Below are 26,096 nucleotides of genomic sequence, written 5' to 3'. Positions count from 1 at the left end.
AGAAGAGCCCGGGGTGGGCTGGAAAGCTCGCCTCTCTCCCCCCAGAAGTTGGTCTAATGAAAGGTATCCCCTCCCCCTTTGCCTCCCTATAATATCCTGCATCTCTCCCAGTCCCACCAGGCCCTTATCCGGGAGAAGACAGAGCACAGGCCACCCCCTGTTAACCCGGGAGCAAACTCCCCGCGCCCCTGAGCAAAGCGGGCACGATTCAGCCCAGCGGCCAGGCAGCCCGGCAGCATGTCCCCGGCCCCAGCTGAAGCAGGCTCTGCTGACTGACACCCTCCTCTCCCAATCAGCCTGCCGGCGGGACCAATCCGGCGCCTCCCTTCCGAGCGGGGCGGGGCACGTAGGGATACAAGAGAGAGGGAGCCGCAGCCCGCGGGCAGTGCAGGTGGGGGGAAAGCCGGGGCTCGCTTGAGTGCATGGGCAGGAGGCGTCCCCCCCCTCTCCTGAGACACCGCCCCTGGGGCTGACACCTCGCTGGCCCAGAGGGACGACGGCCGCTTCCCCTGCATCCCAGCCCAGCTGCAAGGTAAGAGGCACCTGGGAGGGTGAGAAATGCCCCAGGGGCTCCTCTAGCCCCTGTGGGGTTGGGGGACAAAAGGGGGTTTGCTGGAAATAAAATGGAGGTTCAGCAATAGCTGATGATCACACGATGTGTTGTGATTCAAGTGGCGGGGATGGGGGAGCAGTGGGTCTGCTCGGCCAGCTGGCCCTGTCATGTGCCCCCCTCTGCTTGCCCCCCTCTGCTTGCCCCCCTCTTCTGGCTCAGAGCCCCTCGCTGAGCGAGCTGTGTCTGGGGCATCGCAGGAGCTGGTCCCAGCCAGGTGCTGTACTGGTTGCATCTATTGCAAAGGGGGTGGGGGGGGTGTTTGGGTCCTTGGCTCAAGTGCCCTATAGGCTCCATCTCTGAGCTTGCCCCAGACTGGCATCAACCCAGAACTCTTGCTGCTCCTTCTGCAAAGTTTCCCACCGCTCTGGCAGCGGGTTTAGTGCGTGCAGCGCCTGATCTAAAATCCCAGCGTGGCTGGCAGGTGTGGGGAGCCCTTCCTTTGGGAAATGGAGGTGGGGTATGGGCTGGCTCTCAGGAGGGGGCTGTTCTGCAAATAAGCCCAGGGGAGCCTCCAAACCAACCTCCGTCAAAGACCCTTAAGAGCTTTGGGGAGACATGTGCACAAATGCCCCTCTCTACCCCATCCCTTTGTTTGTCTCCTACTAGGACAGTGTCGTGCTGCAGATCCCAGCAGTGTGATTTTATGAGTGTATGTGGGGGAGGTGGGCTGGGGGGAGGTACTGTAAGGGTTGTTTTAATTTATGCTTTATTGTATGGGGGGGCAGTAAGGGGGTCATTCCTGCACATACACTAGTGCTAGTTAGTTCCTCTATGTACCAAAGCTTTAGATTCTCTCCCCCAACCATAAAAGCAGCCATCTTGTCATTGCCCTGGGAAAGCCCTGGTTTGGGAGGGGAATCTCAGTAAGAGGTATTGTAACTGGCCCGTGTAAGTGTGGCATTGCTATTCTGGAAGCCAGTGTCTCCAAAAAAACAGTCTCTACAATCCAGAGCCCCATGTTTGGTCACAACAACAAGCCAGCTCACCAGGGTTTCAACCCACCAGGGTGCTTGCCATGGTTTTTTGTTTGTTTTTTTCCTATTCCTCACTGCCTGCCGCAGGTACTGTGAGGAGCACGCAGGCAGCTGGTCACAGGGAGATTTGTTTCATCGAGGTCCTGTGATCTTTTCACCAATCCAAACTCTGGAGGCATGTGGGCTGGGTTCTCCTTATCTCGGAGAACCCTCAGAAAGTGCCATTGCATGATGGAGAACGAACAATGTAACACACGCCCGTGGAATGGAGGAGCCCTTTCCAAACTCAACCATGTGCCCGCATCTTTGGATTGCACACGGTGTAATGTGTGTGTCTGGGCATGCACAGTGCCGATGTCCCCACAATGGAACGTACACAGCTCACAAACGATGTCTTGCATCAGTCCGTTGCTATGGTTTTTTTAACTGTTTGTGCAGCAGCTTGCGTGGGGACACGATGATAAATTCTACAGCTCCTTTCATCCTGCACAGTCCCACAGGCAACCATGAATGTCTCCACGTAATCCCTTGTTCCAGTGATCAAGATGTAATTTCCTGCCTCTGGGGTTCACTCCCCTTCCCTGGACAAAATGGAATTATCCCAGCCTGGGATGGCTCTTTATTCCCTGGCTCTTAAAATTTGCATCAAATGGCAGCCTCAGAAATATGGCTTTAGTGTCCCTTCTCTACACATTCCCATCTTGTGTGTGTACACCCACGCACACAGCCCTTGTACGCTCCCCTCTGCGCACACAATGGATATGAGTGCACAACTTGAACATGCGCATTCTTTGTGTGTAACCTGGCTAGATATTACATACACAGGTGTGTTACACTCCTGACAGACCTACACATGAAATGTCTGCCTGCCCAAACCCACAGGGCTGATCACATGCTGCAATCTCCTGTCACCTCTTCCTGCTGCTCCCAGGGTGCTGGCTCCGCTCCTGCTGAATAGTGACCATGCAAATACCACCTGTACCCTGCGGCATTCCTCAAACAGGTCTCACTGTTCTTATGCAAAGTGTGCCCACTCCAGCCAACATGGGCATCTACTGGGAAGGATCGTCCTTCCTGTCTCTGCACACTGGAGGGAATCCCTCAAGCCCAGCCATCTCCCTTACTTTGAACCCACCTGCCCAGCAATTCTTCTGCCTTTGTTCATAGCAATGACTCTTGCACCAGGAAAACCCTGACTACTTTAGGAGCAAGAGGGTTAATTCTCTCAGTAGCAGAGCTGGCCTGTGCCTAGAATCAATCCAGAACTTGTGGTGATCTGCAGAGAAACACAGTCCCACTAAACGGAAGGGGGACTCCAGGAGACCATCTGAGCCCCACAATCAGAGGGACTGGGGGGGGAGAGAACAGCTGTATCTAAGGCCTTTCTCTGACATTCAGAATAATAAATCTCTGCAGCAAGATGGAAAACACAGAATGGAGAATTTCCATGCACCATGTGAGTCCAAGAGAATCACTCTTGTGCTTTGGCTTCCTGTGTCTAGCAAATACACTCACACCACATCTTTCAGCCCACAGCACTCTGCAGGCGTAAACTGATTTACTGGCTGTAGCTTGGGATCCTGTCACTTGGCAGCTGAAATACAGCCACTTCTTGGGTGGAGCATAGCTATTGTGAAAGGGCATAATTGCACCACAGTTTAGAAGGAAAACTGAGACAGGTAAGCGTCTTTCCATTTTGCAGATGGAGGACTCGGGGAAGCATGGAGAGGTGACGTGACTTGCTCAAGGCAGCATGGCTGGAATGAGCACTGCAGTGTTCCTGGCTCCCAGACTTATGCTCTGGCCACTGCTCTCAATTAGCACTGCAGGGAGAACTAGAAGTGGGAAGAAAGGAATTGACCCAAGTCCGGTTTCAGCCAGGGCATGAGTTTAACACTGATCTCTTCTCACACCCCCCCCCCCCACATCTCCTTTCCACCCCAAGAAACATACAGCCTTTAATAGTAACAAGGAATTGGGACTTTGTCTTGCAAACAGCATGTGACAGGTGGCATCTCTCCCAGTAGCCAGTTTTGGCTCAGAAGAATCCTCAACAGCATGTCCTGCACTCTGCTGTTCCTGGGAGATCTCCCATCCAAGTGGTACTGGCCCAGGCCAGTTCTGTTTAGCACACGTGACCCTGTTAGATTTCCCAGACCCAGGTCTGCAGGCTCGTTAAGCTTTCTGGAGAACAGATGCACTCCCCAAGGCAGTGGCTGTGACCCCCCCCCCCCACCCTGTGAAATGAAGCTGGACTCTAAGGTTGTTATGCAGGTCTTTAGGAAGATGGGTCTGTGAGCATGCAGCAGGGACTCGCATGTTTTCCTGCTTTGAACTTCTCAGGCTGAGTCTTGGCATAAGAGTGGGGAGAGGGGCACAGGGAGCTTCCCCTTGGCATGGACTTTTGTCCCCTCTGAAGCTGATGGTGCTGGCCATGGAGTGGCTGAGATCAAGCATTGCAGCATTTGATCTCCTTCATCAGGATCAAAGGATCCACCCCTTTAAAATATGGGGGCAGGTCGCCCTGAAGTGAAAGGTGCAGACCGCTTTACATGAGGGACCCAAAGATCTCGAAAGCCAGATGCTCTACTTCAAGTCTCGGGGGACAAGCACTGGTGAGGGATGTAGAGGGAACCTGATTTTGCTTTGACCTCCCAGTTGGGACCACTAGCCATGATTTCCCCACCCCCCTCTTCTTGCTCCAAAGTGATTTAATCTTGTGGCTTTTGGCTGAAGCGCAAAGGTCTGTGGAAGTAAAAGGCACAGGGGGAAGAGTTGGCTGGTAGCTTTGGGAATGCTGCTACTGTTGGCAACCATCTCTCCACAGCGGAGCTGTCGCCATGGCAACCTCCTCAGCACCAGTTCCTATATGTACCAGAGTAATGCGGAGATTGTCCCTGCCCCCCTTCAGCGTGAGCACAAACAAACCTCGGGGAAGGGGAGTGAAGGGGGTGGCTTGGCCTCCGTCCCCTTGCAGCTGCGCCTCCCTATGCTTGACCCAGGGAGGGATGTCGGAGACCAGGAATTTGGGCAGTGTCTGCCCCACTTGGGTCTGGAGACAGTCCAGTGCAGGGGAGGGTGTAGAGGTGGTTTTTTGGGAGGTGGGGGAAGCTGCATTGACATGCCCTTCCATTGTGTGCTGCTTCTGCAGTGGGTGAAGTTGCAGGGACGGGAAGTCGCTGGGGGGGGGGAGGGGAATTAGACAGAAAAGACCCAAGCTAGGGCAAGGCCAGGTCCTTCATGATGTTAAGTGCCCTCGGCTCCCATTGATGTCTGTGGCAGTCAAGGCACTTGGCTCGGGGATGCTGAGAAGGATTGAGTTTGGCTGCAGCTATTCTGGGGTGTGGCAGGGTGGGGGCCATCAGTTGCTAGGCTTGAAGGGGGTGGGTGGGGGGCTCTAGGAAAGCAAAGTTTGGAATTTCTAAACGGGGGTTCTTGAAACATCCGAACTCTGCTTAGAGATCCTTCCGCTTTGTCTAAGCCAAATGCCCATTGCCGAGCAAGAGCTCCAAGGCTGTGGCATCGTTCTAGCCTATTCGTGCAGTAAAGATTGGGGGGGGGGGTGAGGGGCCAGGCAGGATACAAACCCAAAACTCCACCTGCAGAATGGGGAGAGCAGTAACTAGGTGGCTTGGAGCATTTAGGCCCTCAGGGAGAGCTTCCTCCCCCCCCCCCCCCCCAGAGGAGATGAGGGAATCTGCATCATATGGTGTCATGACTGGGTCCCTGCCTGTCACTAACCCAGGTCTCATTTCAACCAGTAACTCTCTGGGATCAGCTCTGAGCTTGGAGATGAAGTGTCCGTACCAAGCACGCAGTTGCTGGTATTCTGCCTTCTGTTCCCAGATGGTGCCACAGAGTCCCATGATAAAATCCCCTGGCCCACGTGTGTTGGAGCAAAATCCACCTCTGCTGAGAAACCTGCTGAGGTTCAAGGGGTGATTCTAAGGCAAGGGCTGGGTAGAGCTTATGCTCTTCCAGAAGCCTGTTTCTCCCCCTCCAGCAGTTCTCCACCATGCCTCATTGGGAGAGAGTGCAAAGCAGAGAGTGAGTGGGTTGAGCTAGGCGGCAGTTGATGTGAGATGGGGGGTGAACTTGGCCTAGTGTAATTGGGAAGTCCTCTTCTTGTTCAGCAATGGGGCAGCCCCTGTGCCATACTTGGGGGGAGGCATCAGAAATCAAAGGACCCAGTGACATCACTCCCAGGCCCTGAGCTCTCTGAAGGTTAAACTTGCAGATCTAGACTCCTACGTTTGTCTCCAATTGCTCAACAGCGAGAATCACTGGAGGAGAACACCGCAGCAGGGGATTAGATGCCTGACACACCTTCTCTTGTGCAGGGTGGGACAGTCCCTCCGCCAGCCAGCTCTGCTTATAGGGCAAGCGCTCTTCCTGCATGCCTGATTGCACAGTATCCAGGACACAGAAATTAACATCCATACCAAGAGACTTAGACGACTGGCCTGTGATCCCAAACAAGGTTGGCTCAGCCTCTGATCTTCACTGAAATCAATGGCAAAACTTCTGATTGCACTGGGGCATTTATCTGCTCCGTCACTTCTGTAGACAGTTGCAGGTTCGAGATTTGGGCCGGGAAATGCCAATGGCACAGAGAAGCAGGAAGGAGTTTAGCTGCTGAGGTCTATGCTAGGAAGGAGCATCCCTTTTTTGACTAACCAATTTATTTGAGCATAAGCTTTCGTGAGCTACAGCTCACTTCATTAGATGCATACTGTGGATGAAGTGAGCTGTAGCTCACGAAAGCTTATGCTCAAATAAATTGGTTAGTCTCTAAGGTGCCACAAGTCCTCCTTTTCTTTTTGCGAATACAGACTAACACGGCTGTTACTCTGAAACATCCCTTTTTTGTGAGCATTTTGAGACTTGGTGACAGTCTCTCGCTTATCTTGGGGCAAGGAACAAGATGTGCTGGGAAACCAGGACCGTACAGGAAGAGGCAGGCATAGAGGGGGAAGCTGGTTGGGGAGACAAAGGAGTGCCAAAGCAGATGTCTGTAAATCACTGGCACTTAAAGTGCCATATTTTGGAAGATGCATCAAACTGAGATCTGGGCTTGTCTGTTCCGGTCTGTCTCTTGGTGAATTTAAAAATCTAATTTTTTTTGAGCATATAAGGTAACACCAGTGTCCTCCTGGCCAACCATCTGCCATTCGATTAAACAGCAAATAATGACCCAGGATGTGTGGGAGCGGTTGCTGAAAGCTGGGCAGATTCTTTCTTTGCCTAGGCATTCTCTGATTTGCCAGTATTTTGCTTCTCTGTAGTGCTGTGGGAGAGCCTGGGGATGGAAGGAGCTGCCTGAAAGCTCGTGCCCTTTTATAAAGGGCTGACTGATGCAGAAAGGCAAATGTCAGAGCTGCCCCAACACACTTTTGAAATCCTGACATCCACAATACTGCAGCCTAGGGTAACACTTGCTAAATGGTGTCGCCCTCTGCTGGTTGGTGCATGAGGGATGAGAGCTTACTACTTCTACTTGTTCATAGATTTACTCAGTTTGCTCAAGTATCTGCTTTAGAATTGAAAGTCTTGGGCTGTGCCTTGGGACCTATGTCTGGGGTGGTTGTGCTAGGAATGACCTCTCTGGAGCACCGCTACCCCCTCCTTTGCTCTCTAGTTAACCGCCCACAGTGGAGGTTTGGTATCTATGGCTGGAATTCATTAGACACAGGTTCCCCACTCAGGAATTCATCAAGCAGTAAATACTTTGCCCTTCTATTGCACCTGTAATATAAGAATCTCAAAGCATTTCTCAGGCACTGATTAAGACTAACAGTGCTCCACTTGGAGAGGTATAACAGCTGTTCTAAAGATGGGGAAACTGAGGCACAAAGGCTGACCTGTGACTTGCCTGAGCTTGAAGAGCAATGCAGTCATGAATAGAAGTTGGAAATCCTGCCTCTCTGCTCTGACTACAGCAAACAGCACCAGATTATTATCCATGGCTACTCGGATATTTTGCTGCAGGCCTATTTGTTCCCTGAGCCCTTCCCTCCAGATCTAGTCTATTGACACTTGCGTTGGGAGGAAAAAGCAGCCGGCCTTATGTGGAGAAGGAGGGTGTGTTCTGGGTGCGGAGATGTCTCAAATTCCTCCCTAGGTCCATGCTGGCGACACCATTATCTGGAATTCTTAGATGTGGCCCAAGGGCACGCCTTTTGGACTAAAAGGTGGGTCGTTCTGTCTGAGCAAAGTAATGGGAGGGAGTGGGGGGAAGCTCAGGATTGCCAGCCCCAAACATTCAAAAATCACATTTGTCTTTAAACAAAAAAACAAACCACACACAGGACTCTTTTTGCTCTAGTTTGTTTTTGGTGTTCTTGGTTCCGAGTTTCTTGGGATACTCGTGACTTCCCCCCCCTCCCCAAGCTCTCCCTCTGCATCCATGAGGGCTAGAAATGTACTTTTAAAAAAGCATAAAAAGCAGAGCTCCTTCTGTACACGCGGGACTGCAGGCACCAGGGCTTCAAATTCAACCTCAAATATCAGGAGTCTCGCAGTAAACCCAAGAGAGTAGTGGGCAAGGTCACACTGTTGCCAACTCTATCCTGAATGGGAGCCTCACAGATGAGACTGTTCCAAGAACATCCTCTTCTCCCTCCCTTGCCTCTCCCTGCCTTGGAAAGTTGGAGGTGACACCACCCCCAAATCACTGACAAGGGCTCCCCTGGGCTCTGCCCCACCCCTTTCATTTTCTCAATGAATACTAGTTTTATTTAACCCTTCATAGCACAGACCACCAAATGCTCTGACTTCACAGCTTTGGCTTGTTCTTCTTTTTAAACATTTTCATGGAAAGCCCCCCCAACCCCTTGCTGCTGCAGCTACCACCAGCCACCCACTCCCACTCCCCCATAGGCATTCTGGCCTTGCCCCAGCACTGGGGGGAAGCTGGCTCTCTTGGCCAAGAGACCTTCTAGCACTGTTAGAACCGACAGTGTTGGATGATTGCTGGAGGCTTCCTTACTGGGCAGATCTGATGCCTTCCTGACTCCATTCCCAGAGGTTTGTGCCAGAGCGCACGGCATTAAGGTGCCCTGCTCTTTCTTCCAGCTAGAGGGAGGGTGTTCTGGCCATGTCTTGGCCGGTTTGGCCCTCAACAGCCATGGGGAAGAGAGGAAAAGGGTTCCCAGCTGCTACTTCAACTCCCTGGCAGTGAGACATGTCCTCAAAATTCCATCCAGTCGTGCTGCTTTTGGGGGCTTATGAAATCATCCCAGGAAAAACTCTGAACAAGATGATTCTTAATGGCCTTGCGATTCCAGCAGGAGTCCAATATTGTGAGCTTCTCAGCTGCTCCTAAAACCTATCTTATGCTGTGGCAGGTGCCATGAGACAGTCACTGGGTGCTGAGGTTTTACTGGCCATGACTGGCAGGTGAGGTGTTGGCTGAGGTCTCATGGTGTCCAGACAAGTTTTAGAATGATGTCAGATGGCACTCCTGGGATCAGCTGTCTAGTCTCTTCTCTGTAGGAGCCAGGGTGGCCCTAGTCACAAAACCAGCAACACTTGTAGTAGCATGAAGCATGGTTAGTATGGAAACATCCAAGCCGCAAACAACCCCACCGAGTGGTGGGGAGGGCAGGCAGGTCTTCTCAGGGCTTTGGTCCATGGGAGAGGTGGCTTGTGAGTCACATTCATCAGTCACTGGCTTTTCCAGTAGTGTTTCTGTCTCCTCTGAAATGTTGGCCATGTTGATACTTGTTGCTTCCAGGACCTTTGACAACACCAGTGCTTTGTACCAAGCTTAACTTGCGAACCCTCCCATGCACACCCGTGAGGCTGGTCAGCATGACAACCCTCACTTTGCAGAGAGGGAACGGGGGAAACTGTGGTACAGAGATGGAGACGTGGCAGAGTTGGGAAGGGAGCCCAAGAATGCCTGTCTCGCGGCCCTCTCCCCAACACGGTTAGTACTTCAGCATCTAAGAACTGCTGATCTTTCCAGAGTCCGTGATGGGAAAACACAACAGTAAGCTGGCCCCTGAGATGCTGGACGACCTGGTGAGAAGCACAGAGTTCAGTGAGCAAGAGCTAAAGCAGTGGTATAAGGGCTTCCTGAAGGACTGTCCCACCGGCATCCTCAACCTGGATGAATTCCAGCAGCTCTACATCAAGGTACAGGGGAGGGAAGAAGATGGTCAGTGTTGGGTGGATGGGGGCAGGCAGTGAATAAGCTGCCGGGAAACATGGGGCTATGGCTGTTTAAAAGGCTGCATTTGGTAACTAGCTGAGACCACTAACTCACCTGGGTGACGGCAAAGCAAACAGGTAGTGCTAGACCAACTAGAAGTCCAGAGCACCACTGAACCGCCCCCTTCACTGCTGGTGCTGTCTGGGCCCAGGAGAGTTTTATGGTTAGGATGAAATTGGTACTTGTTGCTGGCCATGGCTGGCACAGCACAGCCTGAGGGATGGATTGGGGTTGCAAAGATCTAGTCGATCTCCCTCTGCTAGCAGGATCCTGGGCTGGAGTCACAGAACCCCTGACTGCTCTAAGCTACAGAATGTTTGATTGTTCCTTCCAAGTCCAGTCAGAGCCAGATCATAACCCCCTGCCCCTAAAACCTTCTGTGCTACCCTCTGTCTGCAGGCTGAGAGATGCCCTGAATTTGTCTCCTGAAGTATGATTGCCCGGGTGTCTTTCCACACCCCTTTCTCTGCAGTGATAGAAAGTGGCCATATTTAGAGCTCAGATTCCCTTAAAAGTTAGATAAGCCTTTTACCATAGTGGCATACATCCGATGAAGTGAGCTGTAGCTCACGAAAGCTTATGCTGAAATAAATTTGTTAGTCTCTAAGGTGCCACAAGTACTCCAGTTCTTTTTGCAGATACAGACTAACACAGCTGCTACTCAGAAACTTACCATAGTGGTGGGGGCTAAAGAAGTCCTCTAAAGTTCTTGGTTTGGCCAGGCCTTCACAGATTTGTGCCTAGAATCAAATAGGTCCAACTCTTACTCCTTGTCCCCCACAGCTATTCTCTCTAAGTTGATGATGCCCTCTATCTCTCTATACTAGAAATACAGATTCTGTGTGTAGCTGTCTCTAAGCAGCAATGAATCCCATATGCTCCCTTGCACTGCAGGTCCTCTATCTCTAGATCTCTTACTAGCCTCTCCTCACCCTGCAGTTTTTCCCATATGGAGATGCTTCCAAGTTTGCTCAGCACGCCTTCCGCACATTTGATAAGAACGGTGATGGGACGATCGACTTCCGGGAGTTCATCTGTGCCCTGTCAGTCACCTCCAGGGGAAGCTTTGAGCAGAAGCTGAACTGGGCCTTCGAGATGTATGACCTAGATGGAGACGGGAAGATAACCCGCTTGGAGATGCTAGAAATAATTGAGGTATCGGAATGCACCGGCCTCTCTGTCTCTGTGAAGACAGTGGGGTCAGATGCTGCAGTGGGCTCGTTCTGATCGTTCACCCCAGCACTGATGGGAGGTTGGAGAGCAGGACCAAGCAACTAGAATAGAAGCCCCTTCAAAACATTGCAGCACATGAGTGTTCAAACTCAAAAGCAACTCCAGTATGCCCTGAACCATAGGTAATAAACACTCCGGGGTCCCTAGTGGTAAATCCATATCCCCCAGAGCATTCGCCCTCCCCTCCAGGCTACTCTGACCTTCCTACATCCCTCCTAAGAACAAAGTCCCTATGCTCTGGCAATGAATGCCCTGCTTAGGTGCAGACTGGGCCCTGAAGGCATGCCAGGCCAGATCTGCCAGTGTTAACTGATGTGGCTCTGTGCTGACTGGAATGGCACCAGGTGACATCAGCAGACAGTTTGGCCCACAATCACTCACCCGCCAGTCTCTTCTTCCCTGCTGCCGTATGTCTACACTGCAGCCTAGGGTGTAACTTTTGGCAAAGGTAGATCTAGCATACTGCAAAATAGCTGTGTAACCATGGCTACATGGGTGGTGGTACAGGGTTGCCACCTGATACCATCACACCTGTCCCCCAGTATCTACTTGCATGACTCTACTCTTTAAAGCACACTAGCTCAGTCCAAGCTGGAAGTTACCCATGGCTGCAGGTGCAGCCATAGACCTCGCCGGGGGCGGTGCAGCATGTGTCCACTTACCTGTGCTAGATCAAAGCTAGCTCAAGGAACAGCAGTCCTGAAGCTGCAGCAGCATGGGTGGGGGCCGTTCAAGTAGGTGGGTGGGCAGGGCTTCAGGTGAAGGGGTGGTTTGTAGCACAGGTAGGCCTAGCCTTTAATCCAGTTAGTGTGGCTAACAGTAGCTGTGTGGCTGTGGAGGCATGGGCTTGCAATCCAGTACAAGCCCATGCCTCCCTGTGCCATGCTATTGTTACTCACGCTAGCTGGATTAAAGCTAGCATAGGTACACCTGTCTGTGCTCCAACCACCCCTTCACTTGCTGTGTGGACCTACTCAGCCCTGCCCCTGCTAGCATGGTGTTACTGCCGTGCAGAAGGGGCCCTCTTCACTTCACCCTTCTTCCCTCTGTCCTTCATGCCTCAGGCTATTTACAAGATGGTGGGGACGGTCATCATGATGAGAATGAACCAGGACGGGCTGACGCCCCAGCAGCGGGTTGACAAGATCTTCACCAAGATGGACAAGGACAAGGATGACCAGATCACCCTGGAAGAGTTCAAGGAAGCTGCCAAGAGCGACCCCTCTATTGTCCTCCTCCTGCAGTGCGACATGCAGAAATAGCCTTTCCCCGCAGACTCCAGCTGGACTGTCCGAGGCCGCGTGCCCCAGCATACCGGTTACCGCCCTCCCCAGAACCATGCACCCAGCCCCTGCTTCCCAGAGCTGTGCACTTGGCTGCCTGGGGCAGAGTTCATTCTGCTTGCAGCCTTCCACTTCCTCACCTCTACATCCCACTCCCCAAGCCCTCCCACCCCCAAAGGGACTGCCTGAGCCACATTAGAACCCCCCCCCAACAATCCCTCCCCACAAAAATCCCTGGAGTGTGTTCAACCCCACAGCCCATCCCCTATCAATCCATCCTGGGATCACACTGCCAGGAGCTCATCTGCTCTTCTTTTCCCATCTAGCCCCCAATACCAGTTTAAGCCTCCTCAGTACTTAAATTCCCCTGACCCCAGAGCCCTGAAGTGCACTGTCCAAGGCAGTGTTCACCCCATAACCAACATCAAGCCTTCTGGCTCCCCCAAAATGCTGCTTTCTCATCCCTAGTTTCAGTTCCTACAGCCCCAGCTGGGTTATCCTGTCAGGGCCTATTTGAAACCAGCAAATTTCTCCCTCCCTCCCCCCTGCCCCAAACCTGATTCCTGGTGATGCCCCAAACTAGGTTTTGCAGTGCCCCTTGCTGCCAGTCCTGACTGTCTCTTCTCTCCCACACGACATACCCCAGTCCACGGAGCCCCAAATTTGAACTAGCCAGAACTGGGCCCTGACAGAATAGAGCTCCTAAGCTCAGTGCCCTGGGCCCCAATCCTGGGCCTCACAATAGAATTGCCGTCCTGCAGTCTCCACCTCCCTCCAGCACCCACCTTTTGGCCTCTCCTTTCACTGCAGCCAGCATTGGTTGCAGGGCTCCCATAGATGAGGCACTTGCAGCATTGTGAGACGTTGAGAAATAACTGATTTCTGCCTCCTCTTTCCATATGGTCTCACTGTAAAATCCCAGAGTGCCGTGTTCTGTCTGGCTACCGCGTAGCATTGCAGAGCCAGCAGCTTTTGGGTTCAAATGCATTTCCATGCACCCCTCTTTTCATCTTGAAATTAATCTGTATTTAAACTGCCCCCTCTGTTCCCCAGGCCAACCAGAAATCAAAGCAACCATTGAATACAGGCCTCCTCAGTGGGCTAAGGAAGGAGCTATTGATCTGTATGCTCCCGTCAAAGACAGCCCTGAAATCAAGCCATTGCCCATCTAATCTCAAGGGTCCCTTTTCCTGTTGCCCTGGCATGTTGGGGCTGGTCCCGTGTTCAAATTGCTCTTGGGTCCAAGGGAGGCCAGAGCTGAGTAGACGTCTCGCCGTTCACGTGAATGCTCACTGCGAATGTTAGTGCAGGTTCGTAGAAGTGGGTTCCTTGTGATTTGGGTGGGTTTGTCATTAATGGTAAGTACAGGCTTGAGACCTCTGCTGAGGGTGGAATGCAGAGATTCTGCCCATTGGTGGCATTGCTAGAGGTGGGTATCTTCTGCCTTTATCTCCTCGGGGCAGGAAGAGTCTTAGGCCAGTCTAGCTTAGTTGGAAGAGACTGGCTCGATTTTCTGTTTGAGTCCTGGGTGTTGCTTCTGCTCCTGAGCACAGCAGGGCGGAGGGACAACCCGCAGCGCAGGCCAGAGTGCCAGGCGTTGCTCAGCACTTATGTGACCTTTGCAGCTGGGTGGTGGTACCTCTCGGCAGCAGCATCCCACCTGGAGAGGGTATAAAGTGAGGGGGGAAGATAGAAGGGGCTGTCTGAAGCTGGGGGACAACAGCACAGGTGTGATGGGGTGAAATGTGGTGAGAGTCTGGGTCAGGGGTGTTCTCCAGGGAGAAGATCCCCACAGGCCAGGGGTTGGTGGTGGAGGGCAGAGAGACGCAGTGGCGGGTTGTGGGAGTGACCTGGGGAGCAGCTGACTAGCTGGGATCAGGTGGTGGTTGTCGTCTCCAAAGGACCTATCCAGCCAGGAGGCTGCGCTTCACAGAGTAGGTTTGAGGGCCTGGGAGTGATTTTAATGAGACCTTTTTAACAGCATCTCCCCTCCCCAGCCTGCTGCCTCCACCCTTCTCCAACCCCAGGACAGTTGTTTGTTCACAGATGTGTATCTAGTCTGCTCATTGTGGTTTTGATTATTGTAATAACTGTTAGGAAGCTGTGGAGTTGTTTATATATTTTTTTAACTGAAAAATAAAATGTCCCACAAGGGTTTCCGTGGAGCCGTTATTGGTAACGCCGGGGCAGCGTAACCGCCTGCTGCAATAATCACCAGCGTCCGCTTGGTTTCCCCTGTGGCTTTTTCTTCAGTGGTCAACAAAATTCTGACCACTGCACCGGCTCCAGCCTGTTGCCCATTCCTGCCATGGGCCGTTCCACCTGGAGTGAGGCTGATGGAGGATTTGTGGAAAGGGCCAGCCCTGGGATGTTACATGACTCCTCCTAGAATCCTTGCTGGGCTCTTGAGCCCCTGGGGAGCTGCAGCCAGCTACAGGCCTGAGGTGAGGAGGTAACTGAGAGGTGAGACTTCTTAACTTCTCCCAAGGGAGGGAGGTGGGCTGATGTGGGCAGCAAGAGAGTTCTCACTAGACCCATCCCCCCCCCCCAAAAAAAACTCCTCCAATGGCGGGGGGACCCAAAACACACACCATGATCAGCATCTGCCTCTGAGACTTGGGTCATAGGGCTCTTCAGATACCCTGAGGACCTGCACATCCTGGCCTGGGAATAACACTGAGCTCGCCCCTGCCCTGTAAGTAAGGTCCATGGCAGCTGAGTGAAGGGGGAAACGGTCTCTTTCCTCAGGCAACTTCACTCAGTTGGTTGGTTTGTTTTGTGGGCGTTCTGAATGTGGGTACCCTGAATGTGGGGGTTGAAATGCCCCTGACAACTCTGAGCAAAAATTCCCCCTCCCCAAGGCTCCTGCGTTTTCTCTCTGTCCCCACCAAAGCAGCACCCTGGCTTGGCTGTGGATGAACCTTATTTCCACGCTCTCTGGCAGAATCCTGCCTGCTACGAAGCCAAATGTAGGGCCAGATCCTACCCCTTGCTCCATGTGCACGGTGTGGGTAGAGCCTATTCCCCAAAGGGGATGTCTATAAAAACACCCCTGCACTGAGGGTCCAAGCTCAGGGCCATTTACACAGGCTCAGGCTTTGGGGCTAAATGTTGCCCTGTAGACGTTTTTGAGATTGGGGTGGAGTCTGGGCTGTGAGGCCCATCCCCCTCTGGGGGGGGGTCCCTAGAGTCCAGACACCAGCCCAAGCCCAAATGTCTACATGGCAATATTTAGCCCCAAGCCCTGTGACCTCCAGCCTTTGCAGGGCTGTCCCATGGGTCCTTTAGGGCCATGTACCTGTCCCTAAAGAGACTTGGGTGCCAGCTGCTTCAGGGCATGCTCCAGAAGGGCCTGATCCCCCTGAGCAGGGGGAGTGCACCTAGCCTCAAGGGCCCCTCAGGCCCTACTGTAATCAACATGATTAACAATTAAGGGCTGGGCTGTAGCCGCAGAACCCAAAATTCATAGAGCCACTACCCAAGCCCTCAGGGTGGGGGGTGAGGTGGGTGCAGGGGCTGTTAACATCACTGTAGCTGTGGGTTGCTGTGCATCTCTCTGCGGGGGGGTTGGAGTTCCTGGAGGGGGTGGGCATTTATATTCCCCAGCTTACCCCTGTACGAAGCCCATTCAGTGAGCCCTTCCAAAGGGGGCAGGGGGAAGGATGGGTAGAACCTGGAGCTGCTTGGTGCTGGCTCAGGGCAGTTGCCCCAGCTGGAGCGGAAGCACCAGTTTCTTGGCCAGTTGTAGGGGGCTGGTGGCCCAGCCCAGAGCTCTTGCAGAACAATGCCTAGCACGCCCCTTAGCCCACTTTCCTGCAGAGCTCACTAGAGCAGAGTGTCCGGGAGAGGGATAGTGATGGCCCAAAGGCCACTTGGTCACCTATTAAATTCCTGAAAAGAAAAATGAGCAGAGCATCCAAGACATGGGGGGGAGGGAATAAGAGGCTTTAAAATAAGGTCTCTGAGCTTTTGAATGGAATTCATACTGTGCCCTGCTGTAGCACTATTGCCTAGCAGTCATATAGTCTGTTCTTGACATTTTAATTGTACAAAGTGAAACACAGGGAGCGTGGGAGTTGCCTAAAACCAGAGCATGAATCAGTGGCAGAGCTGGGCCTAGAACTCACCACTCAATCAATTGGCATTTCCTCTCCATATCACCTCTGCTCGGCTCCATTTGTGTGAGCATCACTGGTAGAACTGTCCCAGATCTGCACTATAGATCTTAATGCTGGATTGTACCTTGGCCCCCAGAGGCACCCACACTTTGCAACACCAAGAGCTGTCCTGGCAGCTTGCAACCCCCCCCCCAAGTGTCATGCCCACATGCTCATATGCCATGTTCACAACGGGTACAGCTTGTGCCAAAGGATCACAAAGCTAGTTTAATCTGATTAAAGTCAGCACCTGGGCTTGGCTTTGCACTGCTCCATCACCCAGACAGGAAGCTGTGTAGGTCTGGAATGTGACGTGAGCTCTGGGTTCTCCTGAGCAAATCATGCAAGCAGCCCTTGGACTGTACCTGCCCCTGCCTCTTGCTTTTCTGTTTGGCAGCAAGGAATCCCCCTTCCCAAGCTGAAGATCCTAGAAAATAAGGAGAGGCAATAACAAGCCTGGAGCAATGTGTGAAAATTCTTGCATTTTGTATTTGTTCCTCCCAGCTCGCTCTGCGTGAGCAGTGATGGGACCAGACATGTCCCCAGATCCCTTGTTCCGAGGGGAAGGTGCAGCATCCTCCAGCTGGGAGATGTTTTGATGACCTCTTATGACCAACTAGTCCAAGAGGCCAGGGTACCACTACCACCTCCATATTTTGTTTCAGATGCCAGGGTGTTCTTACATAGCAAAGAATTAGGCAGATGTAGTTCTTCCACTCATATATACCACCTGGCACAACAGCAGAGACAGAGAGCCCAAGAGCAGCCGTTGACCTGGTTCCCTATGATTATTATTACAGTAGAGCCTAGGGACCACCCGAGAATGGAGTCCCATTGGGTTTGTAGAGTACCTAGCACAGGCTGAGAGAGTCCCTGCCCTCAAGATTTTACAGTCCCATGTGGGTCCAGGGCTGTGCCTTGACTTCCCATGCCCTATCCCTCTCCCAGTCAATTTCTCCATGTAGACAATCCCTGAAACAGCTATTCCAGAATAGCTCCCTGTGTGGACACTCTACTCTGGAAGAAAAGTCACTTGATTCTGGAATAATTAGTGTCCCAAAGCAGAGTAATCATTGTGGAATAAAATCCCATTTATGCAGGGACAGAGCATCCACCCAAGGAGCTACTGCAAATTGTCTATTCCACGGTAGCTAGTGGGGTCAGTTTTCCCATGTGGCCAAACCTGGGTGCGGCTCCAGTTTGCTATGGCTTTAGCTCTTGCCTCTTCACCCCGCCTCAGTGGCGCTCCAGCCACGCACGCTGCTCGAGGGAGCCGGCTGGGATAAGGAACCGCAGCAGTGTCACGCAGCGGAGAACCTGGCTTGTTTTCCAGTCCTGGCCTTGCTCCCTTCACTGACTTTCCCTGTAAAAGAGAGGCCAGGGCAAAGGCTCCCTGCTGCCCACCCCCAAAACTGGATGCGAATTACTTTAGAGGAGGGAGGGAATGTAATTCTTATGGGAGACGGCAGTTGTCCATTATAAATGGGGAGTGGCAATCGCAACAGGCAAGGTCAAACGAAGGGCAAGCTGACATGCACTCCTGCGTTTCTGTCTGCAAGGAATTGATGACAGATGCCGATGTGATCGGAGACAGGGCTGACTGCAGCCCAAGACACCACTGAAGGGCCCATGCTGCTCTGCTCATTGAGCTCAGCCGGTATCACAAATCCAAGACAGCCAAAGGAGCCCCAGCAGGTTGCCACTAATGTGCGGCTAGCAGGACCTGGCTCAAAATATCTACCAAAGGGGATGACTGGGCTGTTGGGAGTGGTGGAAGCCTCACCCCCACCTCTGGGAGGTAGGTGAGTATCAGCCCCATTTCACACATGGCAAAACTGAGGCCCAGAGAGGTTAACGGCCTTGTCTGGGGTGAGACAGGGTTGGGATGCAACCCGCCCCCCCCCAGCAGCCCTGACTCCCTGCTCTAACCACTTAACAGCGCTTTCTTTCTGAAAGAAAACGCAAACTCGTAGCAAGGACCAAGGGCGCCGGGGGCAAATGCACTGAGCCTTCTGATGGGAGCGGCATGTTTTAATACCCCCGCTCCTGTGGAAGGAACCCCTCGGTCATTTGCTGCTCGGTCACAGGACCTGCGCATGGGGCTCTCGTTCCACTAGAGGGCAGTGGAACACCCAGGCACAGAAGGAGCTTTCTGAGTCCCGCTGCCAGGCGGCCTGCAGCCCACTTCTCTCGGGCTGGGCCAGCTTCTCGCTGTGTCATTCCCTTTCGCTCTCCTCCGCCTCCAGCTTTTAGCTTGCAATGAATTTAGGGCTCATGGGAGTTGTCAGACAGCTCCGGGGCCAGAGATGATGCCAGTCTCATCGTCATGTGCCCACCCCCCCCCCTCAAGGCAGGAAGGGCCCCAGCACAGGCATTCTGCTGAGCTTGCTAGGAGTGGGCCGGTTGTCCTTGGGCCCCTGGGAACTGGATGGAGACCCAGCAAACTCCTCTCCCAGGGGGGCTACCAGACTGCCACTGCATGGTACCAGCACCCAGTCATTGCTAACCTGGGCTGGAGAACAGTGCTCTTGTATGTACAGCGCCTAGCACAGCAGGGCCTGGACTCTACCTGGGACTCCTAGGCACGACTACACTATAAATAGCTATAAGCGAGGGTGGGGGAAGACTCCATTGCTCATTGGTGAGCCATCCCCATGCTCTGCAGTTCTTTCCCCCCCCCCGCCTTTTTTTTCCCTTCCTTCTTTTCAGTCTCCTTCCCTTGGCTGCCTCATTCTTCCTTCTGTTTTGATCTCCTCTTTCCCCCATTCCCACCCCCCCATCACATACTTGTTAAGATAACGACTGAGCCCCGGTTGCTAGGGAACTCTTGTTGTATTAGCATCTTAAAAGACTTTTATTTTTTTTTAAAAAAAAGGTCCTGGCACGTCTTCAGCAGCGAAGTGCCCACAGGGTTCCCCGCAGCGTGGGTGCTCAGCCACGCTTTGAGGCGCTGAGGCAGGCTGACTTGGCAAACCCCGCTCTCCCCCGACTGCCGCCTTCCTTTCTTGCTCAGTTCCAACAGCGTGTGCGGGGCTGGGCGACGAAGGGCCTGATCCTGAGAGGGGCTGAGTCGCTGCCCTGGGGCGTGTACAGTCGAAGAAGAGAGACGGCCAAGCCTGGGCGCTAGTGGTATTTTTTCAGGAACTCTCCAGTTATTCCACTGGCAGTAGTGCAGCTGGCTGCCCTAGTGTAGATGGGACTCCGGCGCCTTTCCCACCGTCACCTAGATGGGAGTTAGATCCGTTGTTTTTCAAGCTGTGATGCGTGAACCCTGGGGATCCGCACACTATGCCTAAGATTTCCAAAGGGGGCCGCAGGCTGCTTGCAGGTCACAGTGGGTGCCTTCGCCTGGCCAGTTGTCTGGGTCACGGGTGAGCTGCAGTTACAAAAGCTTTGGGCATGAATACGAGTCGGGGACAGGGTCAGGGGAACTTGAAAGCTTTGCCCCAACAAAATAGTCTCCTGAGTGTAGCGGGGGATGAGGTCAGTTAGATGGGGTTGCCTTGAACTTTCCATGCGGGGGTAGCTCTGCAAGTGTCTGGGGAAGGAGAAACTGTACAGATCACACAACCGTATTATTCTGTGTGCAAGCCCCAGACCTTGATCCTGGTAACGAGCCAGAGATGCTATTAGAAAGGGCAGTAACTTAAGCCTTGGCCTGGAATAGCTGGATCTGTTCCAGGAGGGATGGTGAAGTAGCTTCTTCTCTCAGTGGCCACCCTCCCACTCCTGCACTGGTGTAGTTGCTGTGTATGGAGACTAGCAAAGCACTTCCTGGGGTCCTTTGTCAAAGGCAAACTGTTACCAAACGGAGAGGATTTCCAAGCAGTTCAGGATCAACACAGCACGGGAGCCAGCTCTGAAGCCAGTGATGTTCTCCAGCAGCACCCTGTGCAGCACCATTGTCCCCAGCCTTAGGTGCCAGTTAGAACATGAGATGCAACAGTGTCTTGGGTTTTGTCCATTCCCTGGTGCTTCTAGCTAACGAAGAGAGCAGGCACCTGCTGGTCTGATTAGCCCCTGGGCAATCAGCTCTGAAAATGAACCCTTAATTGCTCGATGAACTATTGTGCAAAACGCATATCTAAAGACCTTGTTGCATCTCACAGGCAGAAAGGGTGAGTCCTGGCACTAGGACAGTGCCCCATTCTAAGGGAGAGGATGGGATCCTTGACAACAGTCCCTTGCTACACTCAAAGTCCATGAGTGGGGGTCCTGACTAAAATTCCTCATGGCTGCCAAAGTGTAAATAGGCCAACACCCTCAGGGTCCTGTCAGAGACCAATACAATTCACCCAGCATGGCGCTGCCCACGGGGTTGGGGGCCTTATCCGCTGGGTCTATTTGTCACCATAGCCCATTTTGCCTGATCCAGTAGCAGGCTGCTGTGTGGTGGGGTGTTGTCTCTCATCCTCGCGCCTTCCTGCCAGGGTTGTGCTTTGTGATGTTCAGTTTCTATCCCTAATGGACGGGCCCTGATTCTGTATTTGGTTTGAGTTCTACACATTTCACTGTGATGAGGCTGCTGGGCCATCCAGGTGTCCCTAACAGCCTGGTTTGTTGGTTTTGATCTGTTCTTCCCAGTGACTCCTATACAGTTGTTTCACAGGTCTTGATCTAGCGCCTTGAGGATCATTTAGTTTAGGGGGAGGTTGTTGGCTCCCTTGGTCTGAAGTGGACTTGGGCAGAAAATGGGATTTCTGTCCCATGGAAAATTCTGACCTTTTGAAATTTGTTTTGTCCCAAATCTGGACAAAAGGTTGAACTATTCACAGAAGGGAAGAGCCTGAAGCATTTTGATTTAGAAACCTTGAAACAACTGTTGAAATGAAATGTTACAGCATAATATAGAATGTTATATATGATGACGATCCAATAATAAATAGTGTAAACGCGGAAGTTGAAATGAAACACTCCACTTTGATTTTGAAACTTTTCTAACGGTTCACCAAAGTCGACAGGTGCCTGGGAAACATTTTGATTTCAGGGAAACAGCATTTTCCTATGGAAAACTTCCGTCTGAATTTTTCTGACCAGCTCTAGTCTGAAGGTTCAGCTCAGCAGAGCCTTTGCAGTGACCCTCTCCAGGGGTGGGTTAGGGTGTGGATCAGTTCCAGGTTTTGCAGTAAAGGGGCGTTTGCCATTTCAGATAACGTTGAAACAGAAGCTGCTTTCTTTTATCGTGTGTTCAGCAAGAGGGGGGGGGGGTCAGCCTCCTGCTGCTCTGCAGCCCGGATTCAGTGGGTTCTGGGCTTTGCATTTAGGGCAAAGAGTTTCCTTTTACGGTTTGTCCCAAAAGGTGTTTTTAGCAGTTACAGTTGGGCCTCCGACTTCACTCAGAGGGGCTGGGTTATACAAATGAATCCACCTGGGAGATGATTTATTAGCTAATGAGTAAGATTAGTTTCAGAGTAGCAGCCGTGTTAGTCTGTATTCGCAAAAAGAAAAGGAGGACTTGTGGCACCTTAGAGACTAACCAATTTATTAGAGCATAAGCTTTCGTGAGCTACAGCTCACTTCCTCAGATGCATATCGTGGAAACTGCAGCAGGCTTTATATATACACAGAGAATATGAAACAATACCTATTCCCACCCCACTGTCCTGCTGGTAATAGCTTATCTAAAGTGATTTCCAGCACAAATCCAGGTTTTCTCACCCTCCACCCCCCCACACAAATTCACTCTCCTGCTGGTGATAGCCCATCCAAAGTGACAACTCTTTACACAATGTGCATGACAATCAAGCTGGGCTATTTCCTGCATAAATCCAGGTTCTCACATCCCCCCCACCCCCATACACACACAAACTCACTCTCCTGCTGGTAATAGCTCATCCAAACTGACCACTCTTCAAGTTAAAATCCAAGTTAAACCAGAACATCTGGGGGGGGGGGTAGGAAAAAACAAGAGGAAACAGGCTACCTTGCATAATGACTTAGCCACTCCAAGTCTCTATTTAAGCCTAAATTAATAGTATCCAATTTGCAAATGAATTCCAATTCAGCAGTTTCTCGCTGGAGTCTGGATTTGAAGTTTTTTTGTTTTAAGATAGCGACCTTCATGTCTGTGATCGCGTGACCAGAGAGATTGAAGTGTTCTCCGACTGGTTTATGAATGTTACAATTCTTGACATCTGATTTGTGTCCATTTATTCTTTTACGTAGAGACTGTCCAGTTTGACCAATGTACATGGCAGAGGGGCATTGCTGGCACATGATGGCATATATCACATTGGTGGATGTGCAGGTGAACGAGCCTCTGATAGTGTGGCTGATGTTATTAGGCCCTGTGATGGTGTCCCCTGAATAGATATGTGGGCACAGTTGGCAACGGGCTTTGTTGCAAGGATAAGTTCCTGGGTTAGTGGTTCTGTTGTGTGGTATGTGGTTGTTGGTGAGTATTTGCTTCAGGTTGCGGGGCTGTCTGTAGGCAAGGACTGGCCTGTCTCCCAAGATTTGTGAGAGTGTTGGGTCATCCTTTAGGATAGGTTGTAGATCCTTAATAATGCGTTGGAGGGGTTTTAGTTGGGGGCTGAAGGTGACGGCTAGTGGCGTTCTGTTATTTTCTTTGTTAGGCCTGTCCTGTAGTAGGTAACTTCTGGGAACTCTTCTGGCTCTATCAATCTGTTTCTTTACTTCTGCAGGTGGGTATTGTAGTTGTAAGAAAGCTTGACAGAGATCTTGTAGGTGTTTGTCTCTGTCTGAGGGGTTGGAGCAAATGCGGTTGTATCGCAGAGCTTGGCTGTAGACGATGGATCGTGTGGTGTGGTCAGGGTGAAAGCTGGAGGCATGCAGGTAGGAATAGCGGTCAGTAGGTTTCCGGTATAGGGTGGTGTTTATGTGACCATTGTTTATTAGCACTGTAGTGTCCAGGAAGTGGATCTCTTGTGTGGACTGGACCAGGCTGAGGTTGGTGGTGGGATGGAAATTGTTGAAATCATGGTGGAATTCCTCAAGGGCTTCTTTTCCATGGGTCCAGATGATGAAGATGTCATCAATATAGCGCAAGTAGAGTAGGGGCTTTAGGGGACGAGAGCTGAGGAAGCGTTGTTCTAAATCAGCCATAAAAATGTTGGCATACTGTGGGGCCATGCGGGTACCCATAGCAGTGCCGCTGATCTGAAGGTATACATTGTCCCCAAATGTGAAGTAGTTATGGGTAAGGACAAAGTCACAAAGTTCAGCCACCAGGTTAGCCGTGACATTATCGGGGATAGTGTTCTTGACGGCTTGTAGTCCATCTTTGTGTGGAATGTTGGTGTAGAGGGCTTCTACATCCATAGTGGCCAGGATGGTGTTATCAGGAAGATCACCGATGGATTGAATTGTAACATTCATAAACCAGTCGGAGAACACTTCAATCTCTCTGGTCACGCGATCACAGACATGAAGGTCGCTATCTTAAAACAAAAAAACTTCAAATCCAGACTCCAGCGAGAAACTGCTGAATTGGAATTCATTTGCAAATTGGATACTATTAATTTAGGCTTAAATAGAGACTTGGAGTGGCTAAGTCATTATGCAAGGTAGCCTGTTTCCTCTTGTTTTTTCCTACCCCCCCCCCCCAGATGTTCTGGTTTAACTTGGATTTTAACTTGAAGAGTGGTCAGTTTGGATGAGCTATTACCAGCAGGAGAGTGAGTTTGTGTGTGTATGGGGGTGGGGGGGATGTGAGAACCTGGATTTATGCAGGAAATAGCCCAGCTTGATTGTCATGCACATTGTGTAAAGAGTTGTCACTTTGGATGGGCTATCACCAGCAGGAGAGTGAATTTGTGTGGGGGGGTGGAGGGTGAGAAAACCTGGATTTGTGCTGGAAATCACTTTAGATAAGCTATTACCAGCAGGACAGTGGGGTGGGAATAGGTATTGTTTCATATTCTCTGTGTATATATAAAGCCTGCTGCAGTTTCCACGATATGCATCTGAGGAAGTGAGCTGTAGCTCACGAAAGCTTATGCTCTAATAAATTGGTTAGTCTCTAAGGTGCCACAAGTCCTCCTTTTCTTTTTGAGTAAGATTAATAATTCCATTCACTAATGCACAGCTATGGTCCCCCCTGCAGGGACTCAGAGGACGAGTGGGTGAATCCTGCTGAGTGTACTGCAGTGTCTCCATCTCAGGCTGCCAAGCCGTGGATCTGTTTGTCCCCGAGTAGCCTGCTGGAGGATGATGGACTTATGCCGTTCCCACTGAGGTTTCAAGTCTCCCTGACATTTACCCAGCACTGGGCTTGCAGCAACTACTCTGGGTGATTTGCAGCCCCTTGCAGCCCACCAGCAGGACTAAACCTGCCCTTCATCAGCTTATCTAAAGGTGGGCAGGTCTCCGTCACTGCCAAGAACTCCATCACCCTCCCTGGACCCCAGCTTCACAATGTGGGGTTCCTCTCTGCTGCCCCCAGATAGACCCTTGCCAAATTCTAGTTTCCTGCCTCATCCATCCTCTAGATTCCAACCTTTCCTCTCTCCACCACTTATGCCTTGACTAGCACAACCTGCCTGCATCTCATCTCCCCAAAATGTCACTGCTTAGCTCATCTTCCTCTCCCAGGGCTCCAACCCTGGCAGTCCTTGCACCAACACCCTCTCTGCTGCAGCACCTAACGGAAGCTCCTCTTCTCTTGCAGGGCTTTGCATAACTCCACCCTAAATGGTTAAGGCCATATCCCAGCACTTGGCAGGCTCAGGTGCAATTCCTAGCTCTGCCACAGATGTCCTGTGTGACTTTGGGCAAGTCACTTAACCTCTCTCAGTCTCAGTTCCCTGTCTGCACATCAGGGATAACTCTCCTGCTCACAGGGGTTGTGTGAAGATAAATACATTAAAGATGGTGAAGCATTGGGGGATCGACTGACGACAAGCACGATACAGAGTTAGGTTTTATTATTACCATTTCATCCCTCCTGCTCCTTTGTACCCCCTCTTCTATCCCTTCCCTTCGCCTCCTTCCCCCACTCTCAGCTTTGAGCCATCTTTCCTGCCATCCTCGATTTTTGGGAGCACCCTCCTATCCCCAGGCACCCTTCCTCACTTACTCGGGATCTTTCCTTAAAACGCACTCCATTTGCCAAACCTCCTGCACTGATCTGCAGCCTCTGAGTTAGCTCCTCGGGGCAGGGGCCTTGGCGTAGATCTTCAAAGGTTAATTAGGCTCCTAACTCCCATTGACTCCAGTCGAGGTTAGAAGCCTGAATACCTTTGCAGATCTGGGGGGGTATGTCTTTTCTTAGTGCCCCGACTACCCTTGCACCCCTCTCCCTTGAACAGCATCTATATCCCAGATAAAAAGAAGGGCAAAGTTATTGCTGTAGCCCCCAGGGGCTCCGACAGGGATCAAGGCCCCAGGGGCCTAGGTGCGGTGCATACACCTAATAAAAGAGTCCGTGGGCTTACGGTCTAAAGCAGCCATACTCGGACCTCAGGGGTTCAGGAGCCAAATCAGCGATCAGCATTACCCCAAAGGCCCCCCCCCCCCGTGGTGTGAATTCATGGCTTCAGATACTCGAGTGCCAGATACCCACTCAAGGGCCTTTGAATACCGTGTGCTGCGAAGAGCCGCAGGAGACCCATTAAAGCGCCTCCCAAAGCCTTGGCCTGAGTACCGCGGAGCTCAAGAGGG

The 26,096-nt window shown here is 51.8% G+C and overlaps 1 protein-coding gene across 1 annotated transcript; it reads left to right on the top strand.

Moving 5' to 3' along the window:
- Positions 1-360: 360 nt before the first annotated feature.
- Positions 361-14,474, top strand: HPCAL4 (hippocalcin like 4). The gene is made up of 4 exons (XM_084609615.1): positions 361-532; positions 9,557-9,726; positions 10,742-10,957; positions 12,100-14,474. The coding sequence occupies exons 2-4, from the start codon at positions 9,565-9,567 to the stop codon at positions 12,295-12,297; spliced, it is 576 nt and encodes a 191-aa protein (XP_084465741.1). The 5' UTR covers positions 361-532; positions 9,557-9,564; the 3' UTR covers positions 12,298-14,474.
- The last annotated feature ends 11,622 nt before the right edge of the window (positions 14,475-26,096 follow it).

Source organism: Lepidochelys olivacea, assembly GCF_965140295.1.
Source record: "Lepidochelys olivacea isolate rLepOli2 genome assembly, chromosome: 19".
NCBI lineage: Eukaryota > Metazoa > Chordata > Testudines > Cheloniidae > Lepidochelys > Lepidochelys olivacea.
Note: the sequence above shows the minus strand (reverse complement) of the source record. Positions and strands in the feature narration are given on the sequence as shown.

Coding starts and splice junctions, on each gene's coding strand:
- HPCAL4 (XM_084609615.1), top strand. CDS start 9,565: ATGGGAAAACACAACAGTAAGCTGGCCCCTGAGATGCTGGACGACCTG. Junction 9,727..10,741: donor TCCAGCAGCTCTACATCAAG/GTACAGGGGAGG, acceptor CTCACCCTGCAG/TTTTTCCCATATGGAGATGC. Junction 10,958..12,099: donor AGATGCTAGAAATAATTGAG/GTATCGGAATGC, acceptor TTCATGCCTCAG/GCTATTTACAAGATGGTGGG.